This window comes from Dicentrarchus labrax, unplaced genomic scaffold, assembly GCF_905237075.1.
Source record: "Dicentrarchus labrax unplaced genomic scaffold, dlabrax2021, whole genome shotgun sequence".
Classification (NCBI taxonomy): domain Eukaryota; kingdom Metazoa; phylum Chordata; class Actinopteri; family Moronidae; genus Dicentrarchus; species Dicentrarchus labrax.
Genome location: NW_026136712.1, coordinates 2794922 through 2822674, shown reverse-complemented (window position 1 = coordinate 2822674; position 27753 = coordinate 2794922). Strand labels below are relative to the sequence as shown.

The 27753-nt window shown below is 41.0% G+C and overlaps 2 protein-coding genes and 1 long non-coding RNA gene across 3 annotated transcripts in view; 2 read left to right on the top strand and 1 right to left on the bottom strand.

Moving 5' to 3' along the window:
* The window catches only part of tdrkh (tudor and KH domain containing), a 193849-nt gene that overhangs the window by 126869 nt on the left and 39227 nt on the right, over nucleotides 1-27753 (bottom strand). The gene's annotated exons all lie outside the window — the stretch shown is intronic.
* Nucleotides 5-27604, top strand: LOC127372934 (uncharacterized). Its single transcript, XR_007886758.1, has 2 exons — nucleotides 5-116; nucleotides 27527-27604. It is a non-coding gene; the product is annotated as an uncharacterized LOC127372934 (long non-coding RNA).
* LOC127372923 (nucleoside diphosphate kinase B-like) lies at nucleotides 19580-25322 on the top strand. Its single transcript, XM_051416859.1, has 5 exons — nucleotides 19580-19702; nucleotides 22361-22493; nucleotides 24372-24473; nucleotides 24674-24786; nucleotides 24889-25322. The coding sequence occupies exons 2-5, from the start codon at nucleotides 22365-22367 to the stop codon at nucleotides 25001-25003; spliced, it is 459 nt and encodes a 152-aa protein (XP_051272819.1). The 5' UTR covers nucleotides 19580-19702; nucleotides 22361-22364; the 3' UTR covers nucleotides 25004-25322.

The window sequence follows — 27753 nt, the reverse complement described above, 5'->3', positions numbered from 1 at the left end:
GGTCTAGACCGAACTCCTTATAACATTATTTATTTATGAGCAAGCACTTGGCGACAGGGGCAAGGAAAAACTGCCTGTTAAAAGGCAGAAACCTAGGACAGATCCTTCGGCTCTAGGTGGGTGTCTCGACCAGTTGGGGTGAGAGAGAGAGAGAGAGAGCGAGAGAGAGAGAGAGAGAGCGAGAGAGAGGGAGAGGGAGAGAGAGACAGAGAGAGAGAGAGAGAGAGAGAGACAGACAGACAGACAGGTGCACAGCAACAACAGTATTGGTAATGGCAATCTAGCAGGACCATGGCAGGAGGCTCCACCAGGATCGACAAGAACCTGCGAGACGAGAAAGCACAAGAACTCCGGGGAAGACGTGAAGTTAGTAACATGCATTAATGGAACATGAATGAGTGCAGAAAGAGAGAGGAAGAGAGGAGCTCAGTGCACCATGGGAAATCCCCCGATAGTCTAGGCCTATAGCAGCATAACTAAGGGATGGTTCAGGACTCACCTGATCCAGCCCTAACTATAAGCTTTATCAAAGAGGAATGTCTTAAGCCTACTCTTAAATGTGGTGAGGGTGTCTGCCTCCAGAACCACAACTGGAAGCTGGTTCCACAGGAGAGGAGCTTGGTAACTGAAGGCTCTGGCTCCTGTTCTACTTTTAGAGACTATAGGAACCACAAGTAGCCCAGCATTCAGAGAACGTAGTGTTCTAGAGGGGTAATAGGGTACTATGAGCTCTTTAAGATATGAAGGGGCCTGACCATGAAGAGCTTTATAGGTGAGGAGGAGGATTTTTAATTCTATTCTACATTTTACAGGGAGCCAATGCAGAGATGAAAACCTATTTCTTTCCTGACAACTCTACATGCAAAAGTCCTGCTTTCAGGATGGCCCCATCAATGTTTTATTATAATATAACATTCACTAACAAAGACCACACCAATGAATGTATGGAATTAGAATGGTTTGTTGTACATTATGCATAAATGTGAACCAATATGATAAACTGTAAGAGGGATGGAGGGATGAGGGGTAAGGCTCAAGGGTTAAGGGGTAAAGGTGTATGGGAAGGAAGGGTGAGGGATGAATGGATGGGGGAGAAATCAGGTTTGTGAATGCATGGATGAATGGATGGACGGATGGTGGGAGAGAACCGAGTGGGTGATGAGACTGAGTGGGGAAGCTGTCTGTCTCTTCTGATCTCTTCTTTAGAGCCCCAGTGGTTCCTGTATTTGAATAAGGAGGGGAGGAAAGAAAGGGTTTGGGGGTAGGGATGTGAAAACTGAGTGAAAGAGGTGAGCAGATAAGGTGTGCACTAGTACATTTTGAGTGGAAATGAGTGCGAGGCGAGGCGTGGTCTTTGTTACCGAAGCTAGTTATAAAACTTAATATAAGCAGTATTGTAGCTGGTCAAAGTGAGGCTAATTTAAACATCTATTTAATCTATAATAATGTATGAAAGGCTGACATTGTATTTTGTCTGTAAAACTTTAAACAACTAGTTGGCCTAGCTGTCACAGAGTGAAGTAAAAAGTACAACAATTCCCACTGAAATGTAGTGGTGTAAAAGTATAAGGTAGCCTAAAACAGACATGTGGGACATACCTTAGGCTGTTCTCAAGACTGTAGTATGTAGTTACTACATTCCACCACTTCATTCACAAGTGTGATTTTGCAGCATCTACACTATCAACACACAATGAGAACAGACTGTGAAGTGTGTGGGAGAAACTACGGTGGTCACAAAAAATGGGCCCTATCTGCAGCTGTGTTTAATTTGTCCCTTCTGGACTACTGTAGAAACATGTCAGTTCAACATGGCAGACTCCGTGGAAGGCAGCATCTGTAGATAAACAGCTCATCCTAAGGTAATAAAAACACAACAATTCTTGTATTCAGGTGATTATACGCTAATGAAAACATTCCTATGAATATTATATTCCATTTCTGACAATAGATCCTAACACACTGGACCTTGAAGCTAGCTATAAATCATTGTGTCATTGCTTGTTTGTAAAATGAGATTTTGGGATGCATCAATATATTCAGTTGTATTGAAATAAGAGTTGAAAGCACCTTCAGGGGAAGGAGAACAAAAACAGCTCCTACTATTGTGATTATAATTGATGTTTCACTGCATACAGCATGAAAAGTGTTTTTTTAATACGCTGTTTTTCAGTCCCGCATGCTGTGACGCATCGCTGTATCACAGAATTGTGTGTGACTGTGTGTCGGTGACTCCTATTGAAAATGACTTACTTCCTGCAGCTTTGTCATTGCCATCTGAATGCACTGCTGGAGTACACAAACCTCTTTATACAGCAACTTATTCCCCCCTTCGCACTACTCCTTCTCTCTTTGACAAGACAGTGACCAGATTGGCCAGCCTCCACACATTGCAGGTGCCAAATAAGATCTTACGTGCGTACAATAGGACAGGGAGTGGCTGACGTGTGGATAGGTACATATAAAAGGCTTTTATGAGACAACTTAACAACCTCATCCTACTATCTACTGTACTAAACTCTTCAGCCACCTCCTGGCCTCCAGTGGAGTACAGGGGAGTAGCTACTGGAGATAGCTATTAGTGCCCAGCGCAGAGCCCTGTGGTGTTCTGGGGGCCGGTAATGGCCCACTTTGAGGCATGGTGGGAGCTTGTCACGGGGGCCTAATGAAGACAAAGGCAGGGTTTGTGGAGTAGAGAGGCATGGGTGAGGAGGGGCGAATGCTCAGTTAATGGAAACCTCTGCTGTCCTTGACAAATCGTAGGGGTGGAGACGGCGCTTGCACAAAGTGCGTGTAAGTGTGTGGATGCATATGCATGGACGTGAGGTACAGCGTGCTGCACCTATAATTTACATAAGGCTTTCACAGCCACACAGGAATGCTTCTAGCTCTCTGAACATGGCACACAGCCATGCATTAAGTTGCAGCATTCACACAGTACCTCTGCTATCTCAACTACAGTCCCAGAGGTTTTATTATTACAATTGCATAAATCACTATACAACCAGATACAAAGTTAATAAGTAGCAAGAGGACATTAAAAGTTTACAGCTGTCTGAAATGGCCTGCTGCATTCAGCGTGGTCAATTAAAGGCCGACAAATGGATTTCTCTGGTTACACACCTGCTTTTATGAATAGTGAAGAGGGTAGCACCAGGAAAATTGATATCAAGGGATGTGCAAAATGAGGATCAGTGGCTCTGCCTGTTGCTCTACACAGCCCGCTGTAATGTACTGTAGCAGCTCCCCTCTAGTCCAATCAAATGGGTTGTAATCTCCAGGCATCAGCAAAGTGCTCCTAAAAATATAGAGATATTGATCAATACTTAAAGCTAGACATGGTGGTATATTGATGAGATGTCATGTCAGACCAGAAGAAGGCGTCAGCTTTAACCCATAAATGTGTAACATTTAGGAGGATCTATTGGAAGAAATTGAATATAATATTTCTAGGTATGTTTTCATTAGTGTATAAACACCTCATTTTGGAATTGGGTTTTGGTTACCTGTTTCTACAGTAGCCCAGAATGGACAAACCAAACACACATGCGTTTTTTGTGGTCACCATAGTTTCTCCTACACACTTCACAGCCTGTTCTCAAATACAGATACAAGTAGTATTCAGTTAGTTGCTTTCTGCTAAATCTACTAAATCCTACACACTGGTCCTTTAAAAGAAAACAAACTTTGTTTACCAATCTTTGTTTAGCTCAGTTGTTTTGAGTGCATTTACATTTGTGCAGGAGTTTAAGTATTGGTGATATAATTCCAGTTAGTTCCATTGACTCCTTTTAATTTAAATAATTTGCTTTAAGGGAAGAAAACTGAGTAATTTCTATTTAAGTGGTAACATTTGTACAAAGAAGACGTATTTAAGTATGTGTTACTTTATTCAGATAAATCCTGTTAACACATTTTTAATAAATTTAGAGAAATGCTGCATGAGTGTAATATGCTTAGTAGTTTAAAGTACAATTAACTTAATCTATCTTATTTACCTTAACAATAAATGAGTTAGTTGTACTCACATCAAATATTTGTTCATGCTTAAATTGTTGGAGTTAATACATTTAAAATGTTTAAGGCAATCGGTTTCCTCAGTTTGAGTTGAACTAACTCATCAGGTTTTACAGTGCAAGTACAAAGTCCTTTCCCCAGCATCACAGGTTTGATTCCAACCTGTGCCCCTTTGCAGAATGCCATCCCAAGCTCTATTGCCCCACCTCCTTGTCTCTCTACAGCTGTCACTATCAAATAAAGGCAATCAAAGTCCAAAAAATAATCTAAAACAAAAGTGAAACAATAATACAACATTAATTTCACATGTTGAATATTATATTAAATAATAATTACACTGGATCGAACCACAAATTACTGAAATGGCCTGAAATTGTTTTTCTGAATCTGATGTTACCAAGCATTTGATATAACTCCTTGTAGTTTTTGAGATACAGCCAATTATGTATCATACTATATTTAATTGTTAGTCACTAGAGCAGGCATCTCAAACTGGCCCTCAATCCCTTTCCTTCCACATAATATCAAATGTATTATTTTTGTTTCATATCAATTTAAACTACCCCTTCATGTACAATCAAAATAAAAACACAATTTTATTTTATTAACATGTATGTTGTTTGGCGCAAAATAATGGAAAGGTCAAAGTTCCCTGCAAATGTGCCCAAATGATTGATAAGAAGAGAGTAGGTTTCAGGCCAATTTGAGTTTGAGACCCCTGCACTAGGGGTTATTCCTTTTATCTCATAGGAATACATTATAAAAGGTCTGCACAATGCAAACACTGGACCAAGAAAAAGCTGCAGATTATAATTTTTTAATGGATCTATATTGTAACTGTCCAGAATATGTCTGTTTATCAAAAACAATGAAGATCTGAAATTCTGTTCTAGATTCATTGAAAATCAATACAAAAAGAAACTCCTACAACTAAAGAAAGGATGTTAAGAAAAGCTTAAGCTGTAGCCAAATTGAAAAACGTCAGTGGATTTGTGCTTAGCTCAGCAAGTACTTCAACTCTCTAAAAGCAAGACATTTTTGCATTATCCTGTGTAAATCAATCTTAAATAAAAACTATAATGGCTAAAGCATTCATTGTTTTTGCAGTGGAAAGCTAAGGCTTCCATCTTTAACATTATCACATTGTGCGCTCTGGCCTGCTGACTGGCACGGGCGGAGGAGAGGAGCAGCTAAAAAAATGAAAGTAAAAAAGACCCTACCAAAAAATATACATAGTTCAAATAACTTAGTAATATATAATAATATATATAATAATAATATTTTGTAAATGTTTCCACATTTAGAAATCTTTTGAATAACAATAGGTCCAATCATTGTATTTTTTATATTTATGACTTAACATTTTTTTTAATTATTATGGTTTATTGGCTTATATAACATTTTAACTGAGGTTGTATTGATTTTAGAGATATAAATAATTTCAAGGTACTTACAGAAATTACATCACAATAAGTCAAAAAAATGCCGGCGTGGACACCGGCCTGACCATTTGTATTGAGTTCAAAGGATTGAATGCTGTAAAGGGAATTCCACTGTGGACATTAATGGGTTAATAACATAAATACCATTAGTGGAAGATTCCATCATTTGTCTTTAGAAAGATGAAGGATGTGAAATATCCATTTCCTCCATGTTCAGAAGTGAAATAAATATGTACGAGCTGTGAATGAGCTTTGCTGCGTGTTGCCTGGGTTTCTGTCAGAATATGATAAAAGAGGAAGAGGTTAGCCTGAATTCTGTATACAGAAATGTACCACAGGGGAATTAAAGGGTCAGTTCACCTAAATTATGAAAAAAAGAACATACTCTCACTTATCGCGAGTGGTGACTGGATTTCAATTTGATTTTATTTGCACAGGTTTTGAGCTGATCTGTCTCTTGGACCTCTGCCTCCACAATACAGTGGAGGTGAATGAAAGATGTGCTCTCAGCACTAAAAGATTAAAAAAATCCTAGAGTAACATCTCCTTCCAGAATCCCTGCATAATCCACAGACCACAGGACCTATTATTGAAGAAATAGGCCAACATCTTAAAGTAAAACCTTAAAATCCTCTTGATTTACTTCCACTGCGAGGCAGAAAGAAAGGGTGTAGAGGTCGAGGTGGTGGATTGGTATGTAGCTACTAGTACTCTTATTAAGTGCCTCATCCTGTCACACCTGCAATCAATGTTACACTTTTTATTAATTTTTGTAACTTACCTTAATTAAGCCATAGCTGCCCTTTACAGATATTACAGAAAGCACCCATTTTAAAGACACTGGCATTTTGACAAACAGATAATGGTTCTTGCCCTATTCTCTGTACCTGTGTGGTTCGTTTCATCGACTGTATAATAAATACTAGACGGAGCCACTGTGAGGTCACCCATAGGTTTCTGGAGAGCTGTTGTGAAAATCCGTGTGGTCGGTTCCGGACATCGCTATCTTGGCTGTCCTGACTCCGCTGGCTACCTGCTAGTCCAAAAATGGGCAAAGAGGTGGAGGAGGTGTGGATGAATAAAGTCTGGTTACTAAAAACAAAACATTAAATCAAAGCAGCCAGTCCCCTAACTTTAAGCCTTAATAGAATTTAAAGCTGCAGTAGGGAGCTTTTCTGAAAATAACTGTTTTGTCATATTTGCTGAAATACTATATCCTGACAGTGGTAAGTGAGACAGATAATCTGTGAAACAATCAGGATCCTCTGGCTCCTCCTAGTGCTCCTAATGGTATTTACAAGAATCAACCGGGCCTGAATGAAAACAACCAATGAAAAGTGGCCATCCGAGGAACTGCAGCTTTTGAAATAAATTTTCTTCTGGAGAGGGGGTTGCTTGGCTAGATGGAGTTAAGTGAAAATATACAGTATTTCTTCATGTGAACTGATCCTTTAAGAGAAAAAGTGAGAAACGGGTCTTTTGTCAGTTATTGCATTGTTATTCGCTGCTGTGGAAACATCAGTGCTAGGAAGTCCAGGATGGGAAGAGGCATTGGTGCTAATAGCAGAGCATTGATTTTTGACTGCCATTCCACACATCACTCAGATGGGACGTACAGAAAAATAGCTGCACTCACAGGCTGACAAACACACACACACACACACACACACACACACACACACACACACACACACACACGGCAGGAAAAACAAACTACAGCTCCACATATATTCAATCCCCTCCTGTAGGCCCACAGAGCAGTGGAGTGATGGAGGGCTGGCTGTAAACGACTTCAGACCATTAGCTTCACTGATACCTGCCAAAGGGGTAGGAATGGAGGTGGGGGGGAGTGGTTGCTGACAGTACAAGCCGAGTGTCACAACAAAATTATAAAGATGTTGCCAGAAAGCATGAGGCGCCGTGGGCTGACAGGCTGGCATCACTCAACCTCCCACCCCCCCTGCACAGGAGCATCACAGCCAATAACCCTTGCTGCTCTGTCACTGCTACAGCAACGTAGTGGCAGCCAAGGACTCCACCTGAACCCACATGAAACCAGGGGTGGAAGTAACAAATTGCATTATCTGGTCACTGTAACAAAGTTTAGTATCTGTACTTTTTGATCGCTCATTTTATTATTACATTATTACATATCACATTGTTCCTGACTACTTCATATTCCAGAACAACTTTGCTACATTTCAAGTTGCATTTGTAACAGAGTAAAAACAACACAATGTCAACAAAAAGGTTGTGTTGTGTCTACCTTACTTATCATTGATTCAACATAGTACCACCCAATAGCACAGTAAGTGCTAACCCTGACCCTGACCAACAGATGCGTTCTAGGTCTAGCTACAGCAGTGACTTCTAGAGTTACTTAGAAAGTTGTACCTCTTAGAATACATTTTATTTATCTTGATGAAAAACACCACTTTTAATTGTATTTTTTTGTCATTTTGCATCTCTTCATGGTTGTTTTGAATCATTTTCTGGCTGTTTTGCATGTATTTGTCTTCGTTTTGTGTCTTTAATCAGTGCCTATCTCTTTGCAGTTGCTCTGCGTCTGGTTTTGCGTTTATTTGCAGTTATATTGTGTCTTTGTAGTTTTTTGCGTCTCTTCGTTGTTTGCTTTCAGTCTTTTTGTAGTTGGTTTGCATTTCTTAGTGATTGTTTTGTGTTTATTTACAATTGTTTTGAGTCTTTTTGTAGTTGTTTTTGTTTGGGCCCATTCAGCAGTCCTTCCATGTCTGAAACACAGGCACATACTCACACATTGTTTACAGCCTACACCTGAGGAGATTTGTGGAGCCCAGGGCAAAATTGCAGCAATAAATATGGTTGTGATTCTAAAGCGATGAGGCCGAGCTCACGGTGTCTACCTATTACATTAAATCCTATCAGAGAGAAGCGCACCTGTCATCCTCTCCTCCTCTCCTCCTGCCTTACACACAACTGTGGTTGCTACATCATTGAAAATTCACTGTAAGGATCACTTGAGTGGGAGGGAAAAAAATGGCATTTCATTTAATGCTATCAGGAGTTTTTCTCAATAATCCACCTGCAACAGCACATCAGAGACAGGCAGAAGAGAACCATCATCCCGGCTTGGCAAGGTTCGAGCTGCAACTTCTCTGGATGTGGATTCACTTTCAAATTCATTTCAGGGTGGATCTGTCGTTTCTAACAATTCTTTAGCAGAACACAAGGCAGTGAATGCGTTGAACGCTCCTCATTGCTTGTGCTTTTCTCCCTGACAAGAGAGGAGGGCGGCTGGCTCAGGAGCTCTCTGCCGTGCTGCCAGACTGTCCTCTTGTGGTGGAAGATTGTAACTGTGACTGCTGGGGTTTTCTTCCATGTTGCCTTCTTCATTATCTGCTTTGGTGTTGGCTCTTTCTGGTCTTTTTGTGTTTCTTTGCAGTTTGGTGTCAGATTTTCACATTATACCGAGTGCAGTAGATTGAATTTACTATGATCCTCAATGGGCCGGCTCCATTTCACTGAACCCAGAAACAAAACAAAAAAGATTGATGGCCCCACCCTCACAATGTGATAGTGTGGACAAATGATATATTCCCTGGATCTGTGGTGGAAATTTAGTCTGATAGACTATTATCATATATATCATATTATCATTTCCATATTATAATAAATCAAATCAAGTCTAAATAAAGTTATCATACTAGAGAAAAACAACCAAAAAATGTTGAATACCCTGAAGTGGACCTGAAATCAAACTCATTACTGTGATGTTTGATTCAACTCTGGTTGTATTCTTCTTGTGGTGGTGTGTGATCTAGGAGAAATAGAGGATGAGTATCATTTAGTTTTTTCCTTAGAAATTATCTTTTGTTAAAGGTCCAGTGTGTAAGATTTAATGGCATCTAGCAGTGTAGTTGCAGATTGCAACTCCCTTGCGTCACCTTCCCCTTCCAAGCACAGGAGATGGCCGTGAAACATGCAAAAAATGCAAAAGGCCCATCTAGAGCCAGTGTTTGTGGGTTCTGGGCTACTGAAGAAACATGGCAGTTCAATATGGAGGACTACTAGAAGAGGACCCGCTCCCTCTGTAAATAAAAATCATAAAGCTCATCTAAGGTAACAATATAACACCAAAAAAAACATACTTATGAATTTTATTTATATTTTCTATTATGAATTTTAATTTCCTCCAAATGTGGACACTGGACCTTTGTAATTTGGTAATTTGATTTGAATTACATAATTATACTGCACAATTATAGGATATAAAGTTATCTTTTTACATTTTTCATTCATTTTCTCTTTGAATTTTATTTTTGGCTAAAATGATCTTCCATACAGGATAGCAAGATTATGCTGACATCAAATATTCCATTCAGTTTGATTCATTTTATATGCCATTGGAGCAGAATGTGTGCTTTTACACTGATTATATGTGTGGAAATCCCCTGATATGTTTTACTTTCTTGTTGTTTAGAAAATAAATCAAATTGTCCATCATAAGAAATCAGTTTACAAAACATTAATGATAAAATAGAGATGTTAGTCTTTTTTCCATTTGTGGGTCAATTCCAAGATTATGTGGACGGCCCCACAGTCTGTGAGCGACATAATTCCACTGTCCATTAGCACTGTTGATACTTGTGGAGGGTGTGTGATGTTATCATCAGGAGCCAGGAGCAGTTGTGCAGCTAAATGGACTGATACAGCAGATGGTGGTTAGGGATGGGATGCTGTATGGGTCTGTCAGAGTGGCAGCTTTGGGTTTATTTGACTGGATGAACCATTTAAAAACGATCAGATAACAGAAGGAGGCCACGAAACATAAATGAATGGAAGTCAAGAGGATTAGCTCGGTGGTAGTAAATGAAAAATAGGACGGGACTGAAATGAAGTATTCTTCCTGAAACTTTTAAAATAGTGAACTTCTCAATATGAACACAGGAACAACTCCCCAGTGCCATCCACTCTCTCCTTCCTAACTGAACATTTGCTACATTCCATTTAAAATTAAACTTGATGATCCTGGGAGGAAAATGGACACAAATGGACTTGTAGGATATAGTCAGGGCCGGATCTAGAGGGGTTGCATGGGGTGGCAGCTACCCAAAAAATGCCTGGCCACCCCAGGTGCTACCCCAGTTTGCGGTCAAATGCTGTCAGATTTAACACATTAACTTGGATCACTTAAAATAATGTGTATTTGGAAAAATGTCTGAAATTTTGGAAATAAAATGCCACAATGTTTTTGAAACACTGAAAAGAAAGCCAATAATGTTACATAAATGGAGCGAAGCCTGTGAGCTAGTTCAGGCAGTCAACTCGAGCTGCGTGGATTACACACATGACCTGCCTCATTCCATAATCACTAACCAAACGCTCCCTTCCAATCTGGCGGTCTATTTAAACTGCACAATTTCCCAGCTCTCCCTCTGCTCTGTGAACGCCGCTGTTGCCCTGCATCCGTATTGCTATTGCTGCTCTGTAAGTTATTGCTGCCTGCTGCACTGTAAGCCCCACAACCACCCCAGCATCCACCTGTAGCCTCTGACTGGGGGTTAAGGTATTTGCACATCACTCCCTAATATCTCTATGTAAACATATCTGCGGGGAGTGATTAGGTCGGAGCCTAGACGCCAAAATCTAAATATGCTATTCTGCTTAATAAACATTCCACGTGAGTTGGCTGACTGAACTTGCTAACACATAATATTATTCCTTATGTTTAGAGTGCATGGAGAAATTACAGTTTTTCTCAATTGTTTACACACAAATTCTGGTACTTGAGACACAATGACCACAACATGTAACTCATGCTCAACGCCCTGAACCAATTCTGCTAAACTACAAGCACAATTCCTGCTTTACACTCAGATTGTGGTTCTAAAACACACTTTTTTCAAAACACTACACACAGTTCTCTGCATTTGGCACAATTTTCATGAAGAAAATATCTTGTTTTCACAAGGAACACACTGTCATTCAAAATTCTAAAGCTAATTGCCCTACTATACACACTGACTCGTCACATGGGCAAACACCTGTCACACAGTTTTACAATTAGCATCAGAGCTTTAGCATAAAAGGGCAACAGGTTAGGGTTAGATATAGCAGTTGATGCTTTTCATGGCTGGATTGGCCAGGGAAAACATTGCTTGTGATGTGGATGAGGTGCTGTGGCCAGACCGAAACACAAGAGAGGATGCAGCATTTTTACTGTAACTGTATACAGTTAATTGTTCTGTTGTTTTGTATGTAGACCACTGTATGTGCAACTTTGTGTTTTGGTTGGGATGTTCACTGTGTACATTGTTTTTGTGGGAAAAATAAAATATATTTGTTACCGTGTATTTGTGTTCTGAGTATAAAAACAATATTCCCAAATATTTTACAACAAACTTATGTATGTACTGTCTGTAACACTGAACAAAAAAAAGGCCTAAGTCATTATGATGAATAGAGAAGAAGTGTTTTCCATTCATCATAGTGTTTTACATTGAGCACATCAGTGTTTAACTGGTTCTTATAAATGTCTATTCATAGGATGGTTTGTGTGTGTCATTTGAAAACAAAATACCATTTTGAGAAGCATTGTTTTGAATGTAAAGTTTAATTTTGCAGGAGAATTGAGGGGTTTTGCCCATTGTGTGTGTGTTTTTTGATTTGTGTGTAGAGTTCTGAGAGTATGAGGCATGCTTTCAGAAAATGTGTGTAAACAATCGAGAAAAACTGTAAAAGCCACCTGGAAGTAAACATAAATGTTTTTAGTCATATTTAGAACATTAGTCCTGTTCAGTAAGTTTCCAAATTCTGTAAGTCATTATAATGTCAAACTTTCGCAAAACATTGACTTAGTATCTCAAAATAATGACTTTGTTATTCTGAGATATTAGCTCAAAATATTGAAAAAGTTTCTCATTATTTTGAGATGCTATATCAATAGGTTCTGAACCACTAAATGGGAAGGCCAGGGGACCTCCAAGGGTTGAAAAACCCTGTGGCGAGAGATACAACTTAAGCTCATCTGGTAGAACTGGCGTCCCTTGTGCTAACTCTGCAGGGGTCATGGGTTTGACTCTGACCTATGGGTCTTTGCTGCGTGTCATCACTATCCAGCTTTCACTATCAGTTAAAATCAATAAAAGAGCTCAACATATAAGTGTTATTGTTAATCCCGTAAAAGAGCTCAAGTGCATGCTCTGCCTCACCCAGTCCATGAATGGTGGGGGACCTGCATGTCTGACTCTACTGGACCACACTGATGCTTTTGATCCTGATAAGGAGCTCTGACATTCAGATGGTTTCATTGAGTGCCATTGGCCATTTTGGCCGTTGGAGAGGCTGTGTGCTTATACGAGGTCAAGCGAGGCAGCTTGAGAAATAGTTAGAGCGCAGAGACACAGCAAACCCCATTTTACCTGACAAGGAAATATCCGCAGACGAGGCTTGTTCAGCATTCCTTTAAATTATGAATTCATAAAACTGTGTTTCATACAGGGGCTCATGCCCTTTCCAATCCAGACAGTGGTGCTTATACCGCAACACAGTCAGAGGCAATGGACTGTGGCAGTATGGGCTCATCATAACTTCAGTCCCAAAACAATGCATGTTATATTACAGTAATGATTCTCTGCTGTGTAATAATCCCCTCTGGGCAGGTAGAGGCTGCAGAGATCTACAGGCTTCATAAAAGTGAATCTGGATAAAAATTACACTTTTCTTTATCTCTGGAACTGTGGAACCCTGCACCCTGAGCTGTGGAGTGATGGATAAAGCTGGCAGGTGTGGAGATGTGTGCGTGCATCTTCAGGTTGTGGGCAGGATTTAGAGGAACATTGGCTGGCTGCCACTAAAAACCTCCAATATGACACCTGAAATCACTCATTTGCCTCTGTGCAGGAGCAATCTGAGGCAATAAAGCAACCCTTTTTGCCTGCAAGAATTTTTTGTCAACACCATTTTACATCTGAAGCAATTCTGCAAAACAGCTTCGCTCTCTCGCCGAGCTGCCTCTAAAAGCAAAATAATGACTCTGTATTACAATCCATTACAGCGCAAACAGCTTCCCGCTTCACATTTCCTGCGAGTGATGCGCCCTGCCCTCTGCATTAAGCACAAGAAAGAGCACATCGCAGAGAGATGAGACAACGCCAATTACGCAGCATCCTCAGCGTGCTCTGCCCGCGCACCCCAGGAGGCCTTCGTAGTAAGGGCGGCAACAGCAGCACAACACTCCACAACAACACACATACACACACACATGGCTAACAAGCCTTGAGGAGTAATGTGAACAGCACTTAACCGTCAATAGTTTCACCCTCGTGAAGAACACAGCGAGAGAGAGACAGAAAAAGACGGTTTAATCCTGGCCTTAAACCCTGGTAAAAATAGGACTGGGAGTAGAACGCAGGAGATTAGGCCAAGGGATTAACTCTCCATTTGTTTTCTAAGAGCATCCGCTGCTGGAGGTGCAGGAGGAGGGGAAGGGCGTGGTGGAGAGGAGAGGAGAGGAGAGGAGAGGAGAGAAGAGGAGAGGAGAGGAGAGGAGGAAGGAATGCAAAGGAGAGGAGAGACAGGGAGCTAGAGGAAGACAGGAAAGAGGAAAAGAGAGGAGGGAGGAGGAGAGGAAAAGAGGGGAGGAAACAGAAGAAGAGAGGAGAGGGCATGCAGGTGAAAGATGATGGGAATGATGATGACGATGTGTGTGTGTGTGTGTGTGTGTGTGTGTGTGTGTGTGTCTGTGTGTCTGTGTGTGTGTGTGTGTGTGCACGTGTGTATCTTTAATGTTTGCATTAAAGAACCAATTCTGCTAAACTACAAGCACAATTCCTGCTTTACACTCAGATTGTGGTTCTAAAACACACTTTTTTCAAAACACTACACACAATTCTCTGCATTTGGCACAATTTTCATGAAGAAAATATCTTGTTTTCACAAGGAACACACTGTCATTCAAAATTCTAAAGTTAATTGCCCTACTATGCACACTGACTCGTCACATGGGCAAACACCTGTCACACAGTTTTACAATTAGCAATCAGAGCTTTAGCATAAAAGGGCAACAGGTTAGGGTTAGATATATCAGTTGATGCTTTTCATGGCTGGATTCGCCATGCTAGGCGATATTTCCCCCGCTGCTTGGCCAGGGAAAACATTGCTTGTGATGTGGATGAGGTGCTGTGGCCAGACCCAAACACAAGAGAGGATGCAGCATTTTTACTGTAACTGTATACAGTTCATTGTTCTGTTGTTTTGTATGTAGACCACTGTATGTGCAACTTTGTGTTGGTTGGGATGTACACTGTGTACATTGTTTTTGTGGGAAAAATAAAATATATTTGTTACCGTGTATTTGTGTTCTGAGTATAAAAACAATATTCCAAAATATTTTACAACATACTTATGTATGTACTGTCTGTAACACTGAACAAAAAAAGGCCTAAGTCATTATGATGAATAGAGAAGAAGTGTTTTCCATTCATCATAGTGTTTTACATTGAGCACATCAGTGTTTAACTGGTTCTTATAAATGTCTATTCATAGGATGGTTTGTGTGTGTCATTTGAAAACAAAATACCATTTTGAGAAGCATTGTTTTGAATGTAAAGCTTCATTTTGCAGGAGAATTGAGGAATTTTGCCCATTGTGTGTGTGTTATTTTGGATTTGCGTGTAGAGTTCTGAGAGTATGAGGCATGCTTTCAGAAAATGTGTGTAAACAATCGAGAAAAACTGTAATCAAGAATGTTTTTCTAACTTATAAAATGTAGTTAGTTTTACTTAAAAATTTGATGTAATCAGTTTCGGCAATTTTTGGAGTTAAATTAACGTATTTGGTTGTACAGTGTATATGTACTATATGCAACCAATGCAGTGTCAACCAAAGGCTTTGTGTAACTCCACATTTGGTCCTCCACCCATCTAACAATCAGAATTAATCAGAGGCAGCAGAGCCTCAGAGAGCTGCTGTGGAGGACACTCTTCATCTCAGCACTCACTACTGCTGCCTCAGCATTCATTAAAGCCTCTGGCAGCCAGCCAATGAAGCAAAGGGTGAAAACTTAATGTTTCAAAGTAGATTCAATCTCAGGGGGAGATTTGGTTTAGGCCGATATACCTAATATTTTCATACTGCCAGGAAGTGGGGCTCAGAAAAACTCCATTCATCTAGCGGGTGAAGTGGGTGAGGTGGGAATACTAGTGCTTTAGGTAAGAGATATAGTTCTTTATGGCTTCAGTATCACAGGCTACATTAATGTTATGCAATTCCCGGTGACTTTATAACTAGTATGTAGCTCATACCATTAAAGCCATGAGCTGCAGATTTCAACCTATAAGTCCTCTTAAAAGCTTCCAGTGTAGACTGCAGCCTGCAGATAGGGGTGTGTACTTAAATTACACTTGTATACGGCGCCCGGTGAGCTCAGTCGGTAGAGCTGGCGACCCATGTACGGCCCAGGATTCGAATCTGACCTGCGGCCCTTTGCTGCGTGTCATCCCCTCTCTCTCTCTCTTTCCTGTCTGTTTTCAGCTGTCACTATTAATAAAGGCAATAAAATGCCCCAAAAAATAACTAAAGAAAAAAAAACAATTACATGTGTATATGCATTTTTTTCATGTGTGTGCAAACCACCAATGCATTATCACATTGATGGAATGGGTAACTTTTATGTAACAGTAGCTTGGAAGTTGAAGTATGATGATCAACCTGACAGAAAGGTGAAGAAGTCACTACACTGTAAAAATGCCAACTGACTGATAGTTTACAGTATTAAAGGTTAGAAATGCGAAATTGGCTTGCTATGTTGCATTAGAGCACCAGTATCTCAGACCAAAACAAATGGGCAAATGGTAATGCTGTCACTCACCACCAGACTCCATTGACAAAACCATGTTCAGTATGAACATTTTGCCACTTGACAGATACAGTAATTGAAAAATTCTCCTCATTATGTTGACAAAAAATCCTCTAGCCTACGTTAGGTTTTTCTGAAAATGTAAGCATAATCTCTAAAACACACTTCAAACTGAAACTAAATAAAACTCCTCTAAACTGTCAAAACTGTTAGTTTTTCCAATAATCACCAACCCAACTCTGGTTTGTGGGAAAGAAATCCTTAATTCACCTATGAAGATGAGAAAAGCAGCAGTTTCAGTTACACTACTCATTTAGAAATGGAGAGACTCACATGCATGCATGGCCAGACCAGATTTGAAAAGAAACCAGAGAGAGGCTGCAATAACAACACAGCCAAAGGGAGTGAGACATCATTCTCTGTCCAGGACACCATGACTCCACTGTATCTTTATATATAGCTTTATAAATAGTGGCTATATTAATGGTTTAAATCCCATTTTATCAGTCCATAGCACTCGTTTCCAAAATGCATCAGGCTTCTGTAGATGTTTTAGATACTTCTGATGTTGGATTTTATAGTGTGTACACAGGTAAGGTTATCTTCTACTGACTCTTCCACGACAGTTTTGTTTGTGCAAGCAGTGGACATCAATAACTTTCAGTACACAGCTGCTCAGAGGAACTCATGGTTGCTGGTTTTTGTTCAATTGATGATATAAAATGTAACTATGCATAAACGTTTGCTGGACATGATTCATACCACAGAGAGACTGTGTTTACATCTTTTCAATTAAAAAAATCACCAAAATATGAAAACGTTTGCATAAAACTGTGTAACCTTTAAACTAAAAGTGAAAGAGTTCTGTGAACTTGTTTAGTTGTGGAACCAACTGATCGTTCAGTGATTAAAATCAAGTTGTTTAGAAACATTGCAAGTTTCATAGCATCCAGGTTTTTTTTCTTTAACCTTTATTTATTCAGGGAAGGTTCACTGGGAGGAAGCCTGTCTTTTGCAGGAACACCCTGATCACATTCACACTGTTACACATTCTTACCTGGAAGCTGTTCAGTAATGGTACTTGAATAGCACCTTTCTAGTCAATCGTCCACTCAAAGCACTACAGGACTACAGGCCACATTCACATTGACATTCACCCATTCACACAGTGAACTAATACAGTCATATACTGATCGCATCAGATCGCTGCAGTATCTTGCTCAAGGACACAGCGTCATGTAGAGGGAGGAGACATGATCGAACCACCAATCTTGGTAAATGGTAAATGGACCTGTACTTGTATAGCGCCTTTCTAGTCTTCCGACCACGCAAAGCGCTTTTACACTACATGCCACATTCACCCTTTCACACACGTTCACACAGTGATGGCAAAGCCCATCGAACAGAAACTAACTCATTCATACACATTCACACACCGATGCACGGCATCAGGAGCAATTCGAGATTCAGTATCTTGCATAAGAAAACTTCGACATGTGGCAGGAGGAGCCGGGGATCGAACCAACAACCTTCTAAATAATGGACGACTATCTCCTGAGCCACAGCCACCCTAGTACAAACACAGTCTGATCTGCTGCCACTGAGAAGCTCCACTGAGTGGTTGGGGTTAAGAATCTTGCTCAAGGGCACTTCAGTGGTATGAGGGAGGAGCAAGCACTGCTTCTTCACACACTGCCCACCCAGATTTATCCTGCTGGTCTAGGGATTGAACCGACATCCTTCTGGTCACAAGCTCACAGCTTTACCCTTAAACTGCCACAATTTTGCAATTTTAGAAAAGTTCTGGTGGATGACTTTAACGAGTCTGTTTATACATGTGTCTCCCAGATGAGTCACATGGTCTTCTTTCTGACCAAAAGTAACACAATACAAACCATGATGAAGTGTCCACTGTAACCACTCCCCTCTCTGTTTGTAGCTTGACTCAGCCACAAATTTTCAACCATAAAAAATCTAAACACACAAATCAGAACTTTCAATAAGGTTTCTGGATTTGTCGACCTCTTTTATAGGCCTGGTTAATACATTTTTTTTTTTTTTTTTGGTAAATCAAAACCCAGTTTTTTCAACAACATTCCTGTTTGCTCATTGCCTCACAACTGGGTCCCTTACACCATGCAACCCTCTCTGAAAACAAACAATGCATTCACACACACACAACACTTGACCTCCATGGCAAATTTCAGCCTCATAGTTGCAGTTGCTATAGGGTCTGTGTCTGTGTGTGGGTGTCATTCTACAAAGTTTAGTCATGTTATGTTAATCCATGAACACATTTGACCTTCATACCAATGTTCAGCCTCCCAGGATGAAAACTGTGGCTACCCAAGGGTGAAGAAAGTTTTGTGGGCCGACCATCAGAGTGAGCATTGCTGGTTGCAGCTCAATAGGATATAGAAACTAGTCACAATAACAGTAAAACAAAACAGTCAGAAGGAAATATTGATTATTATTATTATTGATTGTCACATGAAGAGAAGAAACCATTCACATAAAATCCAGGAACAGCTCATAAATCCTAGAAGAAATTCAGAATCCCAACTGAAAGCTTTCCAAATATGACAGAATTCCCAGGAATATTCCCACTATTCTTTACGCTCTCTAATGGAAAGAACAGTAATCATTGATCATGGGATAATGTTGCAACAGAATATATTTCTTTGTGAACTCTTTCTACATTTTATGTTTTTGTGGAAAGATCAATCATGCATATGGGTAACAAAGCTGCTCCTTCAAGTGCTGCTCATAAAAATGTACCTTTGAATCAGGATTGGTAAATAGAAGAATAAGACAGCTTATTGGGACTTAAAATTATTCATTTTGTTATTATTATTATTATTGCTGTTGTTGGTATTTTATTCCATTTTATTTTGGATAATTATTATTATTATGTATTATTATTTATTATTATTGTTGTTGTTGTTGTTATTGTTATTTCATTTTATTTATTTTAATTGTCTTATTTTATTCGTCTCATTGCAGTGCTGAAATGTTTAATCCCGGTTCAGCCACCTAAAGCAGGTTGTAACGGTGTTTTTGTAAATACAGTATAAGTTTAGTATTATTATTAAGACATGTTTAAGAGAAATGTGAAATTAGAGATTTTCAAAGCACTAGTAGTTGCACTTGTAGCTGAGTAATATGTATGTAATATAACCGTACCTCTACTTGAGTGCAAATATTCAGCGCTCTTTCCATCTCTGACCATTGGTGGTTCGGTCTTACAACAAATCAAACTGTTCTTGCCTTTTGGGCCCTAGTGCCTTGCCGTAGCGCCAGTCTCCGCCTTCCCGGATAAAAGGCGGCTGCGCACTCTCCGTAGGTCTTCTCCCACGTCACCCGGAGCAACTCCTGCACCGTACTCTACCGCAGCCCCACTGTCACGGTAAAGAGAACATATTCTCCTCTTTTACGCGTTTAACTTGTGTTTGTATTAAGTGAACTAACGTTACTCTTGTAGTTGTCGCTGTTGTTTTCACGGCCGACTCTGCCGCTAGCGTTCTGTGTTTTTTTTTGTAGAAGTCGGGTTCTCCAGCAGGTGTGGTGTAACCTGGTTTTAGTTTATTTAAACGTGTGGGTAATGCAGCCATTCCACGAGTTCGGTTATAGCTAACGTTAACCGGCGTTATGGGACATTTTACGCCGGGTGCGGTGAGGCGTTTCCCGCGCCTCTGCCTGACAACGTCATAGGACATGATTTTCCGCAGTAGCGCGAACAAAAGACCATGTGGTGGAAGGTGTAGGCCTGGGCCTGGTCCCGACAACCCCCGGGAAGAACGACGTGTGCCACTGCTGCGCTGTGCTGAAATTAATTAGCTTTCTGGGCGTGTAGGCAGTCTCGGGTAAAAGGCGGTGCCCCCTGTGCACTGAAACTCTGCTTCCTTGGCCCGAGCTGACTGCTGCGGCTTAAGGCAGGCTGTCAAACGCAGCCGGCAGACCAAACGTCACTGACATCATCCGGCAGACAGTGCTAAAGTCCGTCCGCGTGCTCCTGTGCTGTACGTTGGGCACGAGCCATCAAAGAAAGCTAGTTGAGCTGCTGCCATCTGCTCATTAAAGCTGCACGAGGTAACTTCTTAAAATAACTTTTTGTCTTATTTGCTCAAACTTTTACTATATCGTCCACAGCTGGACATGAGACAGATAAATCAGAGCTAAGAAAGATGGCGTCTGATTCCCAGGGCTTCAATCAACTACCTTTAATCCTCCAGCACAGTGTCCTTATTCCTTATCTTTGTCTGCTCTGATTGGTTGTGTTCCAGGCCCGGTTGATTCTTGTACATGTAATTAAGGAGATAAAAAAAATAATAATAATAATAATAATTCTTATCTACTCAAGATATAGTGAGTTCCAGCGAATATGACACAATATTTTTAAAATTACTGACTGCAGCCTTAACTTCACAGTAATTCATTCAGTGGTTCAAACGTTTTTTTTATTTAAATGTCAATGCAATGGGTGAGGAGGTAAACTGTCACAGGCTCAGAGTGGCTGGGGGGGGTGAACTGTATAACAGCAGTTAATGAAGCCTGGGCAGTAACAGGCAATCCTTTTCATTTCATTATGTGGTTCTGGTTTTGAGTGATGTAATTGTGTGGAAGTACTCCTTTTAATCCAATGACAGTGTGCCAGTTTCAGTATGTACAGCATTAGTGCCTGCTGCAGTTGTGAGGAAAATGGGAAGTAACAAGATTAGATATGAAACAAAGATTAGGAAACTCAACCCTGCCAGTCTGTGGCTGTCACATTCAGCCTGTATTGGTATGAGATGCAATGTGCTTCATTTTGCAATCTTTAGGAACTATAGAACCTCTTAGGTCTCAGTGGCTGTCTGTATTCTTTGGGGATAATCCACCTCTATATCGGCCTGAGGCATTTCTTTGTGTGTAGAGTCACATTAGCTAATGCTGCGTACACGAGGTGCTGGCACTGGGAGTCAGCGATTATGTACTTGAGCTCTTGGCCTGGGTAATGCATTGTGGGCCAATGCCAACGGTGTTTAGCGCCTTGCTGCACAGGAACAATGACTGGCTCCAACTTGTGATTTTGCATAAATGACGAGCTGCAACTGACAATTGTTACAATCATATAATCTGACTGTTTTACTGGCTGCAACTTCACAATGGTTTCTGGAAAGAACAATATTTGTTTCAGCTATGGGAAAACAAGAATTCCCTGGAAGGAAAATAAATAGGCGTTCATTATTTGAAAAGAGATGCCTATTAACAGTTTTGCTGACCTGTTGTGCACTAAGTAGACTGCTCATAGATTAATTTGATCTACCAATTATGTCATTTTAATCTGTAAAATGTCAAAAGGGTGACAAATGCCCAATACAGATTCCCAGAGGTCAGACATTTTGAAAGTGCTTGGTTGGATCTGAAATGACTTGTTGGTCAGATCATGTTCTCTTAAAAAGCAACAAACTGTATTTTAGTGTATGCAATAGTTTACCTTGCTGTTTTTTAGGGTTGTTCAGATTCACTGAAGTCCCACAATTCCACATCTCAGAATCAGAAATACTTTAATAATCCCAGGGGGAAATTATTTTCACACTTCAGCTTTAGCCTTTCAGGTTACACCAGCAGTTGACTGGCACCAACTGAGCACTAAGATTTCACTTGTAAATGATATTCCATAGTTCCTTATGGGGAGCTTCCAAGGTATCTGTAAATGAGTGAGAAAATGGAGTGTTGCCTTTTTTAAACTATCTAAACTAGTCTGGTGTGAAACTGTTGGCTGTTGTGCAGGTTGAGTCTGTCCAGTGCTCCATAGAAAAGGTGGGAGGATAAAGGTCTTTACTCTGTGGGTGGAGCTGGCTGTCAAAGTCACAGCGCTGCAGTGTAGGCGATCAGTCCGATCAACACTAACCCGGGTCGTGTGTCTTCTATGCGTTCTCTGCGATGGGGTCGGGGCCCTCGGCAGCCGGCCCCGCTGTTGCCTGTGCCAAATGCCACAAAGAGGCGTGAGTGACTCTCCAGGCTTGTTCCTCCTGCAGGTTGTATTTTTCCTTCATCCTTCTTTCCCCCTGCTTTGTTTCAGAATCATGTCTGAACTGAAGGAGCGCACGTTCATTGCCATCAAGCCCGATGGCGTGCAGAGGGGCATCATCGGAGAGATAGTCAAGAGGTTCGAGGTGAAAGGCTTCAAACTCGTGGGCATGAAGATGCTCCATGTAAGTAAACAATGCTTTCTATCTGTGTTCAACAAAGGGGTCTGAAAGGAGCTGCCTTCATAAGTCAGTGTTAATTTTAACCCTCTACTCTCACGATCTGAGTGTGCTGAGTGGCAGTAAGACATCCGGTGAGCTGATAAGCCTGCTGGTCTATTCCTGACTGCAGCACAACCGATTAGCACAGAGTTGAGTTCTGATCCTCTAACATCTGATCTGTGACAGTGGTCAGCGCTTAACTTCACCATCAACCACTGCTCATTTATAAAAAATTACATTTTAAAAACATTTTTAATGTTAAATCCAGAGGTTTTCTGGGTCTGAATGCATACAGTGTCCCCTTGCAGATAACTCAGGTGAAGTAGATTAACACTAATTGCTCACATTGAATTCTCCTGTGTGCAGCAGGAAGTAAATCCAAATTAGAACTCAACTGATCCCAGAATGTAGAGCTGCCAGTTGGGTTTCTGGCTCTTTGCTGAAATGTGAAAAGGGCAAAAGCCCTTCTCAAGTTACCAGAGACCAACATGTCTTCTGACAGTCAAGTGACATTTTGAAGGAATTTGGATTCAGTTGAGCTGAGTTTGTCAGGTTTGACTTCATCACTGTGGTGCAGATGTTTGAGCAGTAGTTGGCTGTCTGCCCTTGTTGTCGTGCAGCATGAGACTAGGGTTGCAACAGTGAGACGTCTCACACTATGATAAGGTGTTCAGTTTCAATGACCCTTAAAGGAATTGGAACGAAGGGTTTTTGTTTTAATACATAAGCAGATGTGCACTGTAACTGTCAGTTCTCATACAACGGTACCCCCAGTGTCTGTATATAGTGTGTATACTGCTGCAACCCTAACCAGAGGGTCACATTGGGTGAGGTTTCTGCTTATAGGATTTCTGCTTATTCAACTTGTGTCACTCGAGTCTTAACGTTGAAGCAGGATGTATTGACCATGTGACTGTGTGTAAGCAGTGAACAAACTGACACGGTACTCTGGTGGAGGTCAGGGCCTGGTCAGCGCTTCAGACAGGTAATTGATCATATTGTGATCGCTGTAGTCCGTAAAGGCCTGAAAGCTGGTTGTGGATTTGGCACAAACATCCACTTTTCCTCCTTAGCATCTGACCAGTACACTGCGGCAGATGAGACTTGGTGTCACAGTGGGCCTCAGTGGGGTCAGTTTTATCCAACATGGGCCAGGATGTACTGTCTCTTTAGACTGGGTTGGCACTGTCACTAATGGTGGAAACACTGATTTTACAAAGCATTAATATTAAATGTGGATTGGTCAGATTTGGCTTAATAAGGTCACGATCTGATTGGTGCGGCCCCGACGTAGAGCAGCTCTGTTCTGTCTTAACTTATAAAATGAGCTGGGTTAAATGTATTCCCAGTGTTCATTGTAAGTCAGTATTGAGGTGATTATTGTAAAGGTTACTTGTTGACCAACGTTCTTTTACTGGTCATGACTCAGTCACTCAGACTCACTTAAATCCATGACTGGATTTAAAACAGACAAAACACAATGCAGCACAATACTTCCCCTCCATCTTGTCTTCATAATTGCAATTTGAAAGTCAAATTGGTTAAAGTGGTACACTGAACAGTTTCACTGGCTGCTGTCTCTCACATGACTCAAGATTTTATTCAGTGTACTTGTCCAAGATTGGGAACATTTCAATCTACAAGTGACATTTGTTACTGCTTTCAGATGAGCTTTACCTTTCGGGACGAATTCCTCTCGACGCAAAATGTGTTGCAACTGAACCCTTTTTACCATTGTTGCTGTAGAACTGCTGTTTTGCCATAAGTGAGCCACAAAAGATTCCATTAAAGCCCATTGAACCCTGGAATATATTGTACAATGCTATGTATGTGTCCCTGCAGGCCTCTGAGGACCTCCTGATGCAGCACTACATCGACCTGAAGGACAGACCATTCTTTCCTACCCTCATCAAATACATGAGCTCTGGTCCAGTGGTTGCCATGGTAAGAACACACAACAGATTGTATAAGGGGTGGTGTGCCTGTTGAACCAGAGAGGCTTAAACCCTAGAGAGGAGTTAGGAGCCTAAGACATGCTCTGCTTCCTGGCTGTGGTCAAAAATAACTTCTGCTGTTACTCAGTAATTCTACTGCGCTAACAGAACAGCTGGTTCATCCTCTCATCCCTCTGTTCTCTATTCCAGGTGTGGGAAGGCAAGGGTGCAGTGAAGACAGGCAGGGTGATGCTGGGCGAGACCAACCCTGCTGAGTCCAAGCCTGGAACCATCAGAGGAGACTTCTGTATCGACGTCAGCAAGTGAGTGCCGCCTGCGTACTGTGCGGAGGTCACATAGCAACGTTTAGACAGAATTATCACCTTCGCTCTTTTTCTCACTTTTTGCTCTCGTCCTGTTCACAGGAACATCATCCACGGCAGTGACTCAGTGGAAAGTGCCAACAAGGAGATTTCCCTGTGGTTCAAACCAGAAGAACTGGTCAGCTACACTAGCTGTGCCTTCAGCTGGCTCTACTAAACCACTCTGGGTCCTGCAGCAGTCCTCGCTCTGGTTTTGAGACCAGTGAAACTTTTGCCTCGGATTTGTTTTTGCCCACAGCCTAGAGGAGATGATGTGAAGTTCCTGTCCCAACAGTCCTCACGTCCCCTCTGACCATCATACTGAACTTTGATCTGATCTCTTCGGAGGCCAAGGTCTAGTCCAGATTCATTCCTGAGCTCCATTCCTTTAGAAACATTCCATCCTTTGAATATACAGTTAATGACTTGAAACAGTTTTTGGCTGTCAGTTTTGTTAAACAGTGATCTGCTTTCCAATAAAATGCACACAATACAAACGGTGTCCTTCCTTGGTCAGATTCCACACTGCACTAATGCACATATGATCCTCTGTGACCTGCTCAACTCTAATGGAGGGATTAGTTAATGGCACACTTCTAATGTGTTCATATCCACTCACACGCAGGATTGGAGAGGAGCCATAATCTGAGATTAGGTGGTTTCTTTCAGATCTGTCCTGTGCTGTGATGAGACAGCTGTGGGCTCAGTGCTTAGAGCAGTATTACTGCAATGGGCCTGCACTCACATTTTGATGTTGCGTTGCCGTAGGTAACTGTTGTAAAAATGTCTGAGAAAGATAATTGTCTCATGCCCTGGGTCAATATTAACAACCTTTCTTAGTTGTGGTTGTTTTCCTTCAGTTATGCTGGATTCTTGCAAATACCATTATGGTAAATGGACCTGTACTTGTATAGCACCTTTCTAGTATTCCAACCACTCAAAGCGCTTTTACACTACGTGCCACATTCACCCTTTCACACATTCACTCAGTGATGGCAAAGCCCATCAAACAGAAACTAACTCAGTCATACAGTGTGTGTGATGCACGGCATCGGGAACAATTTGGGGTTCAGTATCTTGCTCAAGGATACTTTGACATGTGGCACCAGGAGCTGGGGATCGAACCCACAACCTTCTGATTAAGGAACGACCCACTCTGCCTCTGAGCCACATGTATGATGAGGAAACTGGTTATTTTCTCCCCCAAACATTCTCTGTATTGTGTCCGAATATAGTAAGTTACCTGCTGCAGCTGCAGCACGGTGTATAGACTTTAAGAATAATGTATTCTGTTGCCGTTGCAGTGCAACATGTGGGTTAATTTAGTAAATAATAAATAAACCGGGTTCACCTGCAGGGTGGCTGGTAAATACGTTGGAATCATAGTGTGGGAGTTGCCTTTGTGTACTGGCAGACAAATGTGCCCCTCAGTCTCCACCAAATCAAAGTATTGGTGCTTTATTATGTAAACTCATTTCTGCCAATGTGACAGAAGAGACAGAAGTCCTGAGAAAGTCAATATTAGACTTTCTCAGTATTTAAAGTTGAAATATTTCTCATGATATACAGAATCTTTTTTTGGCACTTTGACTTTAACGGGCTTCCTTACTTTCTACACTGTCTGTTTTTGCTTTAACGTCTGTCACAATTTGGGTGTCCTAGGATAAAGCAACTTAATGGAACTTTTCTACCATAAAGATTCCGGGTGAACAAAGGTAGTGCCAGTGATGCTAATTAAGGTTCAGTTCAGGTCAAACAGGGTCCGGGGGGAGAGTTGGTACTCTGGGAGGAGAGTTTCCTGTGGAGGAGTCTGCAACGTAACCGGGCTCTGCTGCGTTGGCAGAGGAACCGTAGACGAGCTGGCCCGTCGTTGCAGTTATTTGATGTGTGTCAGTCCAATGTGACATCACTATTTATGGCTTAACGTTAATGAAGCAACCTTATTTCAGATTAAACAGGTTACTTAAGGCTGGTAACAAGGTTCATTATTATAAAGTTGGTCAGCTCAATTGATGTTAAATATTAAGATTAAAATACCCTCTGCTCCACACTGTCAAACGAAAAAAAGAAAGATTGTTTAAGTCAATAAATTGAGAAACTTTCAGAAAAATACTGATTTAGTAAAGTCATTATTTTTAGCCGCTAAGTCTGTATTTCTCATTTTAATGACAGAACCCTTTCTTCCCCGTCACCTTAGTAAAAATGGGCTTCCATATAAACCAAACTCTATTCTAAAAGCTGCTGTTTTATGGTAGGGTTGTTTAACCTATGCCTGCTCTCACCTATTGGAACAGCTTAATACCAATTATAAATAACTTAAACTTAACTTAAACTTAGCTTTTATTGAACCATTTCATTTTATGAATATGAAATTTGCCAAAAAATGTAAACAGTTAACATTTTGTTAATTACTTTCAATTTAACTTTATTTATATAGCACCTTTAATACAAACATGCAGCTAAAGTGCTTCACATAGAAAACACATATAATTCAATTCAATTCAATTTTATTTGTATAGCGCCAATTCCTAACAGAAGTTATCTCAGGACACTTTTCAAATAGAGCAGGTCTAGACCGAACTCTTTAAAACATTAATTACAGAGACCCAACAGTACCACCATGAGCAAGCACTTGGCGACAAGGGCAAGGAAAAACTGCCTGTTAAAAGGCAGAAACCTAGGACAGATCCTCCGGCTCTAGGTGGGTGGTCGTCTGTCTCGACCAGTTGGGGTGAGAGAGAGAGAGAGAGAGAGAGAGAGAGAGAGAGAGAGCGAGAGACAGACAGACAGACAGACAGACAGACAGACAGACAGACAGGTGCACAGCAACAACAGTATTGGCAATGGCAGTCAAGCAGGACCATGGCAGGAGGCTCCACCAGGATCCATGAGAACCTGCGAGACGAGAAAGCACAAATCAAAAATATA